At 37.0% G+C, this 15,891-nt stretch overlaps 1 protein-coding gene across 1 annotated transcript; it reads right to left on the bottom strand.

The window, feature by feature from the left end:
* Positions 1-1,015: 1,015 nt before the first annotated feature.
* LOC145687964 (uncharacterized) lies at positions 1,016-15,537 on the bottom strand. The gene is made up of 2 exons (XM_081761574.1): positions 15,388-15,537; positions 1,016-4,199 (listed from the first exon to the last, which is right to left on the bottom strand). The coding sequence occupies exons 1-2, from the start codon at positions 15,392-15,394 to the stop codon at positions 3,178-3,180; spliced, it is 1,029 nt and encodes a 342-aa protein (XP_081617700.1). The 5' UTR covers positions 15,395-15,537; the 3' UTR covers positions 1,016-3,177.
* Between the last annotated feature and the right edge of the window lie 354 nt (positions 15,538-15,891).

The raw sequence follows: 15,891 nt of genomic DNA, 5'->3' as shown, positions 1-15,891 counted from the left end.
CCCTCCAAGAACATTGCTATAAAAGAAGGCGACGAGACTAGGAAGTTACCAGCTCAATGCTGATCGCTCAACTACCAAAACCTTCTTCCGAGGCCACCATGGTCTAGGAGAATCCTTCTAATACCAACTCCTGAGGCTGCTCTCAACGAAAGGTATATCCTCTAATACCTACTCCCGGGGCTACCATGAGCTACGGAGTGTTACCGATCCATGTCTGAGGCAGTTGCGGGCTAAGGCAATTATCCTTTATTCTGAGGCCACGTTATGTGCTGAGGAATATTAAACTTACTGTACAGTGAAAACATTGTTTTTTATAAAAGACAGAGGAATTTTGCAAAATTTTTAAAAGACAATTCATTTTATAATAAAAAGTGAAGGGTTGAAATTCCGTATGCATTATTTACACTCTACTAATCAGAACATTGCAATATTATGTTAATGTGTTTTCTCGTGGTTATCCCACTCCTCTTGAACTTCAATGCAGTAATTATCGCATCATCAATCACTCTCATTAACCATGTGTGTTCCTTACCTACAGAGTATGACTATGTAACATAAAACTAATGTTTTCATTCAATTTCTCACAAAAAAAATTAAAAGCGTTTATGGGCCACATTTCATAATGGTTTGCCATCGTAAGGCAAATCTTGCGTTTTAGCTTGTAATAATCGGCATAACAGTTATAGCTGATTTTTACATGTTTTGTATTGGGTTACTCTCTGCAACTTTTGCGAAGGCTGTTACAGAATGGAGCTCTATATGGGTGACAATATGTGGAAGTTTGGTATTATGCAGAGCTGCTACTTAAAAATATGTTAAAATAATATTTAAATGTGAATATAGATATGTGTGGTAATTTCGTAATGTGTGGTAATTTCGTCTAATTAAAGTAAGGCTATGACGTACTGGCTTGTCTCTAGAATTAAACAATTTGAGCTACTAAGAAACTAACATTCTGGGTAAATTGTTTACTAGATATTGTTTGCTTTTATGAGGGTACAAAAATGATTGCTGCTTGAACAGTTTATTTTATAATGTGCATTTTACATATTTGCGTAAGTGTAAGAAGTGCATAATAATAGAATATAATTACATTGAAATGAAACAAGTTGGTAAACAATAATAACAAGGCAAAAGAATTACAACCAAAGCCAGGACAAAATGCAAGCAAGTGAACTTGATACACTATTCATATTTCAACATTAAATAGTACAGTTGCATAACCTGAATTAACGGAAGTACATACATTAACAATGTATTCTTTCTTCACCTACCTCTATAACTAACAAGTATAATTTATTTCAAAAAATCGGAAAATTTAAGTTTAAAGGGCATGACCATCCAATGCATTGTTGACTCCCTACTTTCTTGACCGGTGACTACCAGAGTCGATATGGGTATGTAGAAAACCGGTAGGCTCTGTAGGTCACGAATATGTTTTTTTTCGATGTCGCAAAGTGAGGTGTGTTTGAACAGGAGTCGAAAACCCGATCGGTGGTCCCGACAGTGTTGTATTCACTTCTCGAGTCACCGTGCGCCCTGGAGAGACTTCAAGTGGAGAATCTATCCACATATTCCGACTCTGCTGCATAATTCTATGGCCGCACACTACCCACGAAGCAACAAAGATACAGCAGGATCCTCACAAGAAGTGACGAGAACCAGCCCAGAAGCATGTATTGTTTCCTTGTCGGGGAGCGTATTTCTGGTGATCGACGGGCACTTCGGGCATTTTGAGTATGGGTAGAACGGGAAGACATGCTAGTTTCCGAATATGCAAACCCTGATGTCACATTTGAAGTCATTCCGGTGTCAGAGCTCAAAACGGGCAGACGTTGCTGATCGTTTTCTGTTATTCCGAACCATGTGTCAACTGATCTTTGTTTGGTTCTAATTGTAACCCATTCTTGGGCTTAGTTGTGATATCCAGCAGGCCCGTTATTAGTGTTATGGGGGAGGCACAGTTCAATTTTTTCCCTGAAACACACACACAAACCAAGCTCAGCTGACACATGGGTCGAAATAGTCGAGAGCGATCAGCAATGTCTGGCTGTTTTGGGCGCTGGCACTGGAACAACTTCAAATCCGACATCGCGATTTGCATATGTGCAAACTAACGTGTCTACACGTTCTCCCCATATCCACATTGCCCGAAGTGCCCGTCGGTCACCGGAGATACGCGCCTCCACAAGTAAACAATACGTGCTTCTGGGCTGGAACTCGTCAGTTCTTGTGAGGATCCTGCTGGATCTCTGCAGTTTCATGGGTCATATTTGGCAAAGAATTACACAACGGAGTCAGGAGATGATGATAGACCCAAAGATCTCCACCGGAAGCCTCCAGTGGCGCATGGTGACCCAAGAAACTGAGTAGAACACTGTCGTGACCAGCGATCGATTTATCGACTCCTCTTCAAACACACCTCATTTTGCGATATCGAAACCAACGTATTCGTGACCTTCAGAGTCTACCGGTTCTCTACATACTCATATCAACTCTTGTACTCACCGGTCAAGAAAGTAGGGAGTCACTGGAGATGCCCTTTCTGTTCTTTTGTGGTATGTTGTATCAAATCAAAACTGAACGTCAATTAAATTTACATGTTAACATATTGTCATATTATAACACACATGTATATTAAAAAGTAACACAAAAGCCAATATTCAAACATTTCATTCAGTAGAGAGTAAGACACTGTTTCTGATCGCCAATTGAAACATAAGTGTTCCTTTTAGAAACAAAATACAACTAAAAAGTAATATTACTTAAATAAAAAGATGTAATAACTTCCCTCCAAAAAATATTTTCATTACACAAAGAGAAAATAATAATTTACAAAATCGAATTATAAAGTTGAATATTTTATAGGCTATGAGTAACATTTGTTTATTGCTTTTTTTTTTTTTTTTTTTTTTTTTTTTGCACCTTAGCTTTGGTCATGTCTACCAAATAATCGTTACCCGTTTTATCGCAAAACTCCGCCTCTTTTAAAGACCATTTAACCTTTATAATTAGTGAAAGGAGTTACTTTCATTACACTTTGTGTTCATTTGTATTGACAAATTCTAGATAATTACCATATGAAGTTGTTCTGTACATCTTTGGCCCCATCACATTTCATAGCCATCTTTAACACTTTTAGGTAAGAAAGTAGCGAGTTAGTTCACGAATTATATCTTAATACCGCTCGAAAGTACCTTCCACGCCAAACCCAATTGGCTTATAAAGAGTTGGTTTACGAAGGACCATACTTTTTTCATAAGCCAAACGGTCTCCTTGGGGATCAGTTAGAATAGCTGCCATTTTGGAAATGAATTCCTCGTGCCACATCGGATTGATATATTCACACAGCTGAAGCAGGAAAACCATCTCGTCATACGACATTATTTTAGCAAGGCCATTCATAGCTTTAACATTCTCGGAATCAAAGAGCCAACCAATATATAGACCACGAAAATAAGTGAAATTGGACAGTATCACATTAAGTAATATATTAAAGCCGCTATTTATGATTAGGATAATAGAGCAATACCACAGGAAGTAGGAGATGTACTCTAGCTCGATATTCTTCATATTAACCATGTTCTCAATACTGAATGTATGATCATTATATCCGTGAAGAACACATGATATAATAGAGTACACCGCAGCAATACCTAGGTTGTAAATGTTACAAGCCAAAAACTTGACTGTGTAGAATCGGAATTGATGCATGTTACCTACAACCATATTTGCAACATAAGTAAGCGGATTGTTGGAAGGAACAGCCTTATTGATGCGATGAATAAATTTCTCCATTGTGTCATCGTTAAATATTTCCCATATGGCATTTGGTAGGAATAGATGAACCAAAAAATGAATCGAAGACAATACCAACATCAAAGTATACCAACGCTGATCTACAATCATCTTTTCAATGCCATCACGGACTTCAATTCCCCCTGTTTTGTTGTCGAAAGAGATCATTTTGGAGCAGAGTATAGTAAAATGAGCATCAGAGACGTTCTTCTGCAACATGGCTTCACTAGCGGCCAATAATCCAAATATTTCGTTGTATACGACAGCAACAGTGCATACTAGAACAACTGAGGTGACCATCCAGTAACATGTCATGACAGCACCATTAGTGGCTGTCAGAGTGGTGAATATGCCAGGGTTGCCAGTTTTTCTCTGAGCCTTCATATTCAGTCGTGAGTAACCTGAAATAGAGAAAGGATGGTGTATGAGGTTAAAGTTGTGTGTTTTATTAATTCATAATACAATATAACTTTTGATTTATATTCTAACATAGTTTATTTAGTTGTTATATACAAATAATCATACTTTTATTCAATAATAACTCAAATGTCCTTTCTTTGCACGAGAGGAATAGGTTTATGAGAAATATTTGAATACACTTTCCCTAAGAATAATTATTTCAATGAAAGTTTAATGAAAAAAATATATATAGAAGATACTCTACTTTTCACCGTACCACCGTACCACCACAGAATACACCTTTAATCAAATTCACATGAATAAATAACCCAGCTTGAAGTGAGTACTGACTATCTTCCAAAAATCATTTCAAACGGATCAGACACAATCTCAGTCATTTTTAAAATTTTATTTTTCACGTCACGACCCCATTCTCTACAAATGGGGTGAACTTGGACTCAAATGGCATTGGGCCCATCACTATTTATTCCAGCGACCCCGAAAACTATGGATTCGACACTAATATCGGTCATTTACAATTATTTTTACATGACACAATTCTTCCTCACCAAGGGTGGTAATAGAGGTCGAACTTGAACTTAAATGGTATCTGAAGTGCCATTCTTTATCTAAACAATCCCGAAAGCTATGAATTCGGTATTAATACCGGTCGTTTATTATTACTTTTTTATGTTAGTTCTTTCCACAACCCTAGAAGTGCTCAGGGGGTCTTTCCCGCACTGAGGATTGAACTTGGACTTAAACAGAATCAGGGCTGCCACCAATTAACCTAGAGGCTCTGAAAACCAATGATTCGACACTAAAACCGGTCGTTCTCAATATTTTAACATGCCACCATTTCATTCCCCCGGGTGCCAATGAGGACTAAAATGGGACTTAAACGCCACCGGGAGTGACACTATTTATCTGAGTGACCATGAAAATCGTGGATTCGACACTAATATCGGCCGTTTTCGACCATTTTATACGTCTCTTCCTCCCACTTCCCTAGGTGGGGAAAGAGGAGTCTTACCCTCACAGGGGGGATGAGCTTGGACTTAATGGGTACGAAACAGGGTTTAAAAAGTTTTTTTTTTTAAAGTACAAAACATGTATTTAAAGCATGTAAAAAAATGTTCAAAATATTTTAAATGTTTTTTAAAACACACACGAATAAAAATACGTTTTAAACATTTTGATTAGTTTAAAACATGATTTTAAACATAGCTTTTTCAAAATCGTGTAATAACTTATTTGTTAAGATTTTTTCCTCTTTATTTGCAACCAACCTTTTCATTTATTTTATCCTGGTAAAGACAATACTGTGTTGGATAAAGAATATTTCAGTATATATTAGCAATTCTCAACTTATTTCATATTACGACCCCCTTTTATTACACCCTCTTGCCAGTGACTTTCATAAGTACTTAATTGGTTGTAATAAGCTTTTTAAATAATAGATTGTGTATTGAGAACAGGTGAGGGAGAATGATGAAACTTGGAAGTGGTCTGACACATCAGCTGGTTATACCAAGCATCACGGTGGCCACCTTTGTTTGGTATTCGAAATTTGATTTGCAAAGGGAGCCATGTTACATGTTTTAAATCTACATTATATATATATATATATATATATATATATATATATATATATATATACGATTGTGTGGTTATTTTAGCTCTAAAAGAAGACGTTTCGAAGTTATTGTTTCTGAAAGTTTCCTAATTATGCTCTTAGGGGCTAAGCTCGCGTTTCGTAAAGGCGAGTGAGATTTTAGTTGCAAAATTTGATTACTATTTCAGAACACTGATGATAATAAAATTATTTTAGAATAACACATTTTTGAAGAGCAATGTCTGAAGCACACTTCATGTTGTGCTAACTTTAGAATATTTTCTGCAAGCCTATGTAATTGGCTGTTTTTTAAGTCAATAATTTATTGAAGAAAAGTAATATTTGGGATGTTCAAAGCAAAATGGATCCAAGTCCACTTTCAATAAAGTTCAGTTTTGCTCAGCAAATGAATTCTGTTTCAAAACGGAATATCTTCGCAGTCAAAAGTCCGAAACAAATGTAACTAAAATGAAACTCACGTGAAAGGGCCTGGGATAGTTTCATATGACAGCCGAGCAACCCCTCCAACCGCACCCCGAATTTCAGATTTTGGGGGCAGTAAGGCAGTTTTAGAAATATTTTGAGAAGCAAAGTCCAACAGAACAACCTTGAGGTCCTTACACCGAACAAATACGTAGGAAGTACAGATGAACAAAACTGGAAAGTTGTTTAGGACCAATTTCCAGAATTTTCAGCAAGCCCGAAACTTGAAAGTAGAGCCACCTTTGGAATCTTTGTGTCAAAAATATACAAGAAAGCAGTATAGGCCTATAGCTCCTTATGGCCAATGGAAAGGGATTATAACTTATGAAAATCCGTATTTATTTTGTGTAAGAACTTCAATTTTTCTGTTGGACTTTGCTCAGGAAATGGTTACTAAATTTACAACACTACCCCTAAAATCTGAAATTAGGGTAGGGGTCGGATGACCTCTAAACGGACACCCCTCTCTAGCGGCAATCATATAAAACTCAAGATTGCACCTTGTCACGTAGTTTTTCTTTCTTTCGTTTCGGATTCGTGGTTGCGAAGATATGACTTCCGTCGGTGTATTCTTTTTGACACATCTGCATTTATTTAACGTAATTATACATAATTGACTATGACATTTGGAGCTTGACTTATTAATAATTCCCACGCTGCAGCGTACACAATATAATGTTAATATCTTAAATGTATGAGCAAGGAGGGGGAAATTAGCCCTCCTGTTCCCCCGTTCTATGAACGCCCTTGTCTAGCGGTTTTCCTATGAAGCTCTAGCCTACACCCTTTCACGCGGTTTTTAGTTTATTTATTTCGTACCCTTGGCTATGAAGACACTACGTTTGCTGAGCAAAAGTGAACTTCTCTGAAAATGCACTTGGATCCGTCGTGCTCTGACGCCTATTCTAAAAATATTTAGTTTGTCTAGTTTGATTGATTACAGTTTTGTGTCAGTAGAAAGGCTATATGATACAGGGCTTATTGTTTAAAGTGGGATCCGAACCACTAATTTTGAAATTTTACTTGGGATCGCAGTCAAAATTTATACAGCAAATTCCGAACGTCTCGTGCCTCTACCCCCAAAATTTAACTTTAAAAGACCAAAAATTCCGCCCTGTAGTGTAGTGCATACATACAGACAGATGAACAAATGTAGATCAAGTCGTCCCAGGAGCTTCACCGATGTTCGGCAATGATCTGACAGTAAGAGTCACGCTGTAACGGTTAGTTACGCGGGCGACTGCCATACCTTGCGCTTTCTCGCCTGGTCCCTTCATACAAGCCATGACAGAGTGTAAAGTTTTTAAGAAAATTTAGAACGGAGGTGAGGGAGAGGGACGAAATAATTTTTTTTTATAATATAATGAATAAGATATTGGTGATACAGAATTAATTCTCAACTGAAGTTCCCTGTTGCATCTCACCCACATCACTGATGTTAGAATCATCAGAAGCAATTTTCGGATAAATACTTCTACTATCTATTTGCGTTTCCAGTTTTTTCATAGCATTGCATTTTTCATAATGAATCTTCATTCTTTGAACTACACCAACCGTTTCTTTCTTACACGTTTTGCAACGAACTCGTAAGTTCGTTTCCATATCTGATGTAGTTTGAGTTACTTTAATAAATTTGCTCTAAATGATGTCCTTTTTTCTTCCCGTAAAACTCATGTTAAACGATTCCAAGTTGTACGGAGACTGAGAACCAACATGTAGTGTATCAACGAATACCTACGATACTTTAATTTCAGATCTGTAATTTAGCGAAGAACCCTTTGTTTTCTGAATACAACACAAAAACTTGTTTCCATAATAATTTTTTATTTGTTTTTTTAATATCAGTTCTACAAGTAGTCCAACCTTCGGCCGCGACACTTTCTCGCAAGTTAACTGATAAGCATTTAAACAATACAATAAACGCTAAAAACAAGGGGGGAAAAGAGACGAAATAAATTTTAAATGACCACATTGACCTGCTGAAGCCGCAAGAGAACAAAACATTCATATGGAAAGAAAATAAGCTTCTGAATGGGGAGCACTTTTTCGCAATTTTCTTTCTCTAGGAGACTTTGTTACAAAAATAAAATAAACATATGTTTAAAACAAGTCTTAAAAAATACACGTGTTTAAAACGAAATGTTTAAAACGTATATAAAATTTGTTTTAAACAAAATCAATTGTTTAAAACAAGCTTTAAGGGGGAAAGTCCGTGTTTGTGGTAAAAATTTTCGATTTTTGGAAAGTATCATTTTCAGAATCTATGGTCTTTGAAGTTTCATTGCGGGAAGTTTCATGTTCGTACGACATCAGGTTCCCCTCGAGATACGCAAATTATTGTGTACTCCCGTTATATTTTCAGGCTTAAATATATCTATTTTCAGTTTTCAGTTTGTTTGATCATCCCATTCTTCTATAATGATGTAGTAAATATATTTTTGCTTTGTCGTTCCGAAAAGAATACAAACATAATTTTGCTTACTGTTGTTTACTATTTTGAGTTCATAGTTCTTTGTTTTTTTTATATGAATGTGTTAGTAAATTTAGTGCCAAAGAAATTGATACACTGAGGAAAAAAAATGTAGGTGGCGTACTTAAAAAGGTAGATTACATGAGTAGTTCCTGTAGTTTTTGAACTTAACGTACAGCAGACGTATAACTGAAAACGTATGTTTTATAATACTTTCCGTATAAGTGTTCCATCTATACGTACTTTCCGTATGAAACAATATAGGCGGTCAGAATCTCACATACAAATGGACGTATATAACATACAGCTGAAGAATGTAACATAAGTATATGCATGTGATATACGGAAAATTGTTAGATGTCATACATCTTGCAACGGCATGATGTAACATCTAAGGGCAGTGCCTATGTAGCATATGCATAACGTATGCTCCATACTGATTTATGTAGTAAGCAAGAGGATTCCGTATATTTGTACAATATACCGCTGTCCGGAGAACGGATTTTCCTCTATGTAGCTTACAGGTATATTATGCGAAAGCAATCAGGGGAAACGTTGGCAACCTTGAGGAGATGAAGAAAGCAGTGTAGGCAATTTTTTTTTCACAAATATTCAACTGATGAGAAACAAACGCTTATGCATTGTCACCCAAAGGAGAAAATCCCTAGTGTGGGTATAACAGATCTCAAGCAACTAGAGAACATTATAAACATAAACATTCATTGCCTGTTGCAGTGATGGATGCTATCAAACCCATGTACAGAGCGCTTGCGGATTCAGCCCTTTTGGGAAAATGTTTGCAATGGAAAACACAGAGCACCAATGAAAGTTTCAATGCACTGATATGGTAACAAAGCCCAAAACCTACATTTGTGGGTTCTAAAATTGTACAAATTGCACTGTATGATGCTGTTCTGTGTTTTAATAATGGCCGTGAACCAAATACTGGTGTTCTGGAAAAGATGAGAATTTCAAGCGGTGAATGCACCTCCAAACTACTACGATACATGGACAGAAAACGAATAACAAAATCGGAGTTGGCAATCCTGAAGCTTACCAAGGAATCAAGAATGAAGAAAAGAAGGTATAGGAAGGATGAAGGATACACAGCAGAATACGAAAAATATAGTTACGGTGCTTTCTGAATGCTGTGATCCGCCTTATTGATGAAAATCCATTGTATATACATTTTAAACCTTGAATTTCTCAAAATTGCATTTTTGGACATACATGTACTATTTTCTCAAAAACTACTAATGCCAAAGTAGTCAAATTTTGCACAAATTTTACTTGCATGCAGTTCTATTTACTGAACTAGAATTATGGCATAGTTCCTTTACTTCTCTCAATTACTCTTTGGTGCATATAAAAAATAATTACTGGCTTTGTATCTAATCTAGAAAAAATAATCCTAGTTCGTTAGCACTACCAGCTAGTGTAGAGTGCATGGTATACAAATTAAACGAATCTCTTCAGTAGTTTCCAAGAAAAAGGTACAAATACTTTTAGAGCTGTGCTATAAATTTGTGCCCATACCATATGCATAAAAGACAAGATAGAGGGGAAAAAATTAACACAGAGGTGCTGAACTTCTATACACATCTACCGACCAAAAATTAAACTTCTGCAGGCAATAGCAAAGCGTGGGTTGCCAAATTTCTCGTAAGAGGCCACAACACGGACATGCCCCCCTTAATCATTTGTTTTAAACATTTTGTTTTAAACAAAACAACCCTGGTACGAAACTTTCACCAATCAGCTCATGGACCCCGAAAACCATGGATTTGAGAATAATATCGGTCGATTTCGATCATTTGTATGTCTCCCCCTTTCCTCCCCTAAAGTGTGCTAGGGGTACTCTTTTCCAGACTATAAGTAATACGATGGTTCGGTGGTAGAGCGATTACCTCAGGTGCGTGGGGTTCCTGGATTGATCCTAGCGGCCAAGTAAGTTTGTGCTGGACAACATCGGGTCCGTGCGTTTCCGTGGGTACTTCCGTTTCTTCCCACAATATATCGGGTGTTGCAAAATAAGTGTTACCACTCTTGGGAGGTGACTCCTGCCACTGAGGCAAGAAAAAAAAGTTCTCTTGAACTTTCAGCTATCGGATATAGTTTCGGATCTACAAGGTGCCGAAAGCGTGGGATAATGACTTTCGGACGCCAATACTTCGGAAATTATCCAACGTAAAGAGGGTGGGTAAAAAATTCACTGAAGAAGTCATACCTGATGTATTGAATTATGCATGTTTCACAATTCTACCATGCACGCGTATGGGATTCCCCAAAGAAACTTAGGGAGTCCCGAATAATCTGTCAAATGAAAATTGGTCTAAATGGATATGAATTGATAGGGTTTCTGCCAGGTAACAATAATTAAGTCAATATCTGGAACAAATGCAAAATGGCGGACACCTTCATGCCCGTTGTGTGTGGTTGCATAATTACCAGGTACGGATGCTGGCGATTAAGTGTAGCGAATTTGATATCCATCAATGAAATTTGATAATAATAATAATGTAATAATATACAACTTGATAATCAAAATCCACTGTTAGTCTTCTTGGCTTGTGGATATGTTCAACTTACATGTGTTTTCGTGATAATCCAAACTTTCAACATACGAGTATTAGTCTCCTAGACTTTCGTAAATAACTATACACATGATCCTAAATCTTCCGAATAAGTGCATATAACGATCACTAAAGTTCATAATTGACTTTTCGAGAACATGCTGGCCTTAATTGATATATTACATGACTATCTTTCTATTTCAAAAAATATCACAGATTTCAAAATGGCGGATTTCAAGATCGCGGCGGAAGTTTGTGATTTGCTCTGCCTATTCTTCTTTTGCCAATATGTGAAACTATCACTGTTTGCTTTGTCTATCTTTCACTATTTTCACGATTCAACAGTATATTCGATGTATTTCAATAACATAACATAGCCCTTCTCCCACCAACTTTGACCTCCTCCCCCTCCGTCTCTTATGGCGCTCAGTCACTCTAATTTTGCACATATACATATTTTCACATCCTCTATCAGGCTAACTAAGTCTCATCCCGCAGCTCGATTAATCCATTTAGACCCTTTACTTGTCAGGTATCTCATTTGCTTTCAATATTAATTGTATTTCAATATGCAGGTTTTGTTGCATTTGTATTTTTCTGGTATTTCAATATGCAGTTCTCATTAGTTTCGCATCGTACCACTTTCATTATATTGATTTTTAAACAAATCTGTACCTGTTGAAAATGTTTAGTAGACCTATTTTTTGTTGTTCTAAACAACATCTATAAAGATAAAAAATATGCATTCAAAATTCAAAATAATAATTAAAAATATTTTCCGGTGTTAGATTCTAATTATATTTATCTCTTCCACTTATCTTTGCGGCCTCCATGAAACCGCGGGGTCGCAATCTCCAGGTTGAGAAACCTTGCCTTACACAATGAGTATTTGCCCACAGAATTTCGTTCAGATTCTGCCAGTATTTACCGAGAAATAAAGTGCTATATGCAAGGCGAGTCAAGTTGAGCCTATCCGAGCCTGTCCCTTTCCGAGCCCGTTACCAAATATAGCATTTTTATTTGTTTGGCAATGGTCTACTTGTCCATCAAATTTGGTTCAGACCTGGCGAGTAGTTATCGACAAATAAAATACCACATACACATACAAGTGCACACACAAACATACACACACATATATATAAACACACACTTGAAGTAAAACTATAGGCTCCTGTATGCTTACGACTGGAGTTATTAATGAAAGTTCACAGGTTAATCAAAGTAATAAATTATGAAAGCTAATTAATTGTGATTTCGTTCTTCAGAATTAAGTATATGTTAAACATACCGGTACAATACATGGAAGCCACACTTCTAACAAAGTATGATTCAACTCCTAGTGCTAAGAGAAAACATTCCAAACATTAATTCATTTTGAAAGGAAAAAAAAATCTGACAACAAACATCACACATAGAATTATTCTCTTAATTAAACTAATGAATAATTGCTTAGTGTGGCCCCTCGTAGCGTAGTCGCTAACACTCTCGTCTTCGTTGCAAGTGGCCACGTGTTCGATTTCCGGTGGGGGCACTCAGTCAAAAAAGTGTAAAAAAAAAACTTTTCATTCCAGCTATCATGAATGAGGTTTTCCTGGGTTTTCCTCATTCACACCAGGCAAATGCTAGGGTGGTACCTAACTTATAGGTCCCAGGCCGCTTCCTTCCTTCCTTCCCTTTCCCCGGATAGTGTGCTCGCCAAGGGACGCCATCCCTCATACGTGTAACGGGCTAAATGGTCTTAGATGCCAAAAGCCCAAAAATCTAACTCCTAAATCCTAGTTGCTTAGTACAAGTTACACTTGAGCGGCTCAGGGGAACACAATGGTAATAAAATTCAATTATTAGGTGGAATGGGTTGGGATCAAACCACAGAATAGTATGTAGGTAGTTTTAGTTCGGAATTGTACCTGCAGATGGAAGAAGTTAGTTTGCTGTGTGTCACTGCATTGCATTGCATGAGAATGTTAAACTTTGTTTCCCAGTTTATTAGAAAGCTTTTTTTAAAATGTATGTTACCATTCATTGCCTTACTCTAAGTCCATCATCTATTTTAATTTGATTTCCTGTGTGCCCCAATAGTGTTTTTTTTTTAATATAGAAATACTTTAAGACAATGTAATTTTCATGTATAGGGTCGGACTGGCCACTAGATAGCCCTGTACATATTGACATGGTTACTAGTTGGCCACGCCGGCTGATATATTGTAGTGGCACCAAATTCTTAATCCACCCAGTCACCATTACCCCAACTGCCCACTGTTTTCTTACAATAAAAGCATACTGATATATTAGATAAATACACTATTCTTTAGTAGCCACACCATACATTATACCATAAAGGTTACAATATAAAATCAGGATATATATATGTTATGTAACAATATTTATGAGAATAACACAGACAGAATTATAATTTCAGCATTCTAGACAGGTCGGTGGAACTAGCTGCAATATCATCATCTATTGCCTTGTCATAATAGAAATGAAAATCTCTTAAATCGCCTTGATAGCATAAATCACGAAAGTGATTTCAGAGTGCTTTCTGTTGGGTTTCAAATTGTTATTTTCCTGAGCCAAGAAACTAAACTCTCAAGAATTGTATTGTCAGGCCACTATACTATCGGCTCCCTTTTTTTATTCCGCGATAGGAAGCATGTTGGATTTCACTATTTTTTATTTGCTTGCACCGACATGACTCTGAAGCTGGCATGGCAAATTCTTGCTTTGATTTTTGATTGATTTGATTTTAGTTTAACGTCCCGTTCAGCAGCGAGGCTATATGAGACGTGGAGCTACTGATTAACGTGTAATCCGAACAACATGAGCTCCCGCCGGGAATCGAACCCGGGTCTCCCACGCCAAAGGTGTGTACGCTAACCGCTTAGCCACGAGAGAGCTCGACACACATTCTTGTTTTGTAGGAGACGTGAGACGCAACAAAATTTTAATGAAACGCTCGAACAGCTTTATGTACGCTGATTCCCACCGTGACTGTTCACAATATTAGTTGTCGCACACGTTTTCCATATTTTTCTCTTCCTCTTTTTATTAAAATTTTCATTTAACTCCCTTTTCGATTTTTCCCCTGTCTAGGCGCCGATCGCCGCCTAGCTTGTCAGGGCCTGTTCATATAAATGTTTTATATTGTGAGGAAATCTCAAATACAAAGGAAATTATCGTAGACAATAGTCAATGCTAGAAAAGTTTACTAAGATAATACTTACAGGGTTAAAAATTAAAGAAAACGAGAAAATGAAATCTTTGAGTTTAACGTTTCATGGTTATGCCCTTTAGGCTAAGGGAGACGATGAATGATGATGGAAGAATTGGTGAAATGAGAGAGTGGGAGGAAACGAGAGTACTCCAATAAAACTCACGAACACGATGTTCTCCACCACAAACTTTCTTCGGCGGGAATTCAACGGGAACCCCACACAGCAGATGTAAACGCTCTACCACTGAGCTACCGTGCCTACTCAAAAAATTAGGAAAGTTGTAAAACATTTTGTGAGAAACTACACATGCAGAAGGCTAAGTAACTGTGTATATATACACTTGAATACAGCTTAAATTGTATGTAACAGAGCAAAAAGGAAGATGGTTCTACACAAGGATGTTATAAATAGAGGATCTACCCATCCTATTAAATCGGTGAAGCCACAAAGCCACCGAGCATCGGCATGTCTGATTGTCTACTCTCGTTTCTGCCATAGTCTGATTGGCTACTTTCGTTTCCGCCATGATTGTTGGCTCGAAACATTGCGATTCTATTGGGCGGAGTGGGCAGAGTAGGGGTGGCGAAACTGTGACGTATGGCTTCAAGGTTTTTGTTGTAAGTGCAGATCCTCTATTTTTATAAGATCCTTGGTTCTACACAACTCATCCCTCGCCTCCAAGACACCTCTTCCCTCTACAGATACACGCACAGAGAGATGAAGGGAAAAAAAGGGATCTAGATTTAAAGTTAAAATATAAACCAAAGTAACAAATAAACATACAAGAAAGTTATTAAAAATGCTCTAAAATTAACTTTAGTGAAACTAGCTTACCTCCCATGCTATTTCCGAAATGAAATTTCAAATTCTGCAACCGCTGCTGCGCTGCCGACTAGTGCTGTTACACTCCGACGCGCATGCGCATACACACAATCGGAAAAAGAAAAAAAAATGTACTGGAACGAATAATTATGTGTTAGCACTATACGGGAGCACTTCTGAAAGTAATCATTTCATGTGGAAGCTTCTTGTATAAACTCTATTGATGCCTTCGCGCATGCGCAAACGCAAGTAGCCCTACTTTCGTAGAAAGAAACAAATTTTATATAAAATATTATTTTGATACAAATTTTAGTAGTAAAATAATACAACATTCCAGTATTGAAAAAACAACACTAACTTCGTTGTTTTTTGGACCATATATTTACTTTTAATTTTAAAAGTAAAAAATAAACGTTGTGGAGGGAAAGAAGCGTAACATTTTCTATCACAAAAAAGTCGATATATCGACTTCTATATCGAATGATATGTATTCGACCATTTGTGAATCACTCAAAT

This window comes from Thermobia domestica, chromosome 6, assembly GCF_964235325.1.
Source record: "Thermobia domestica chromosome 6, izTheDome1.hap1.1, whole genome shotgun sequence".
Taxonomy (NCBI): Eukaryota; Metazoa; Arthropoda; class Insecta; order Zygentoma; family Lepismatidae; genus Thermobia; species Thermobia domestica.
This window is presented reverse-complemented; position numbering and strand designations above follow the sequence as displayed.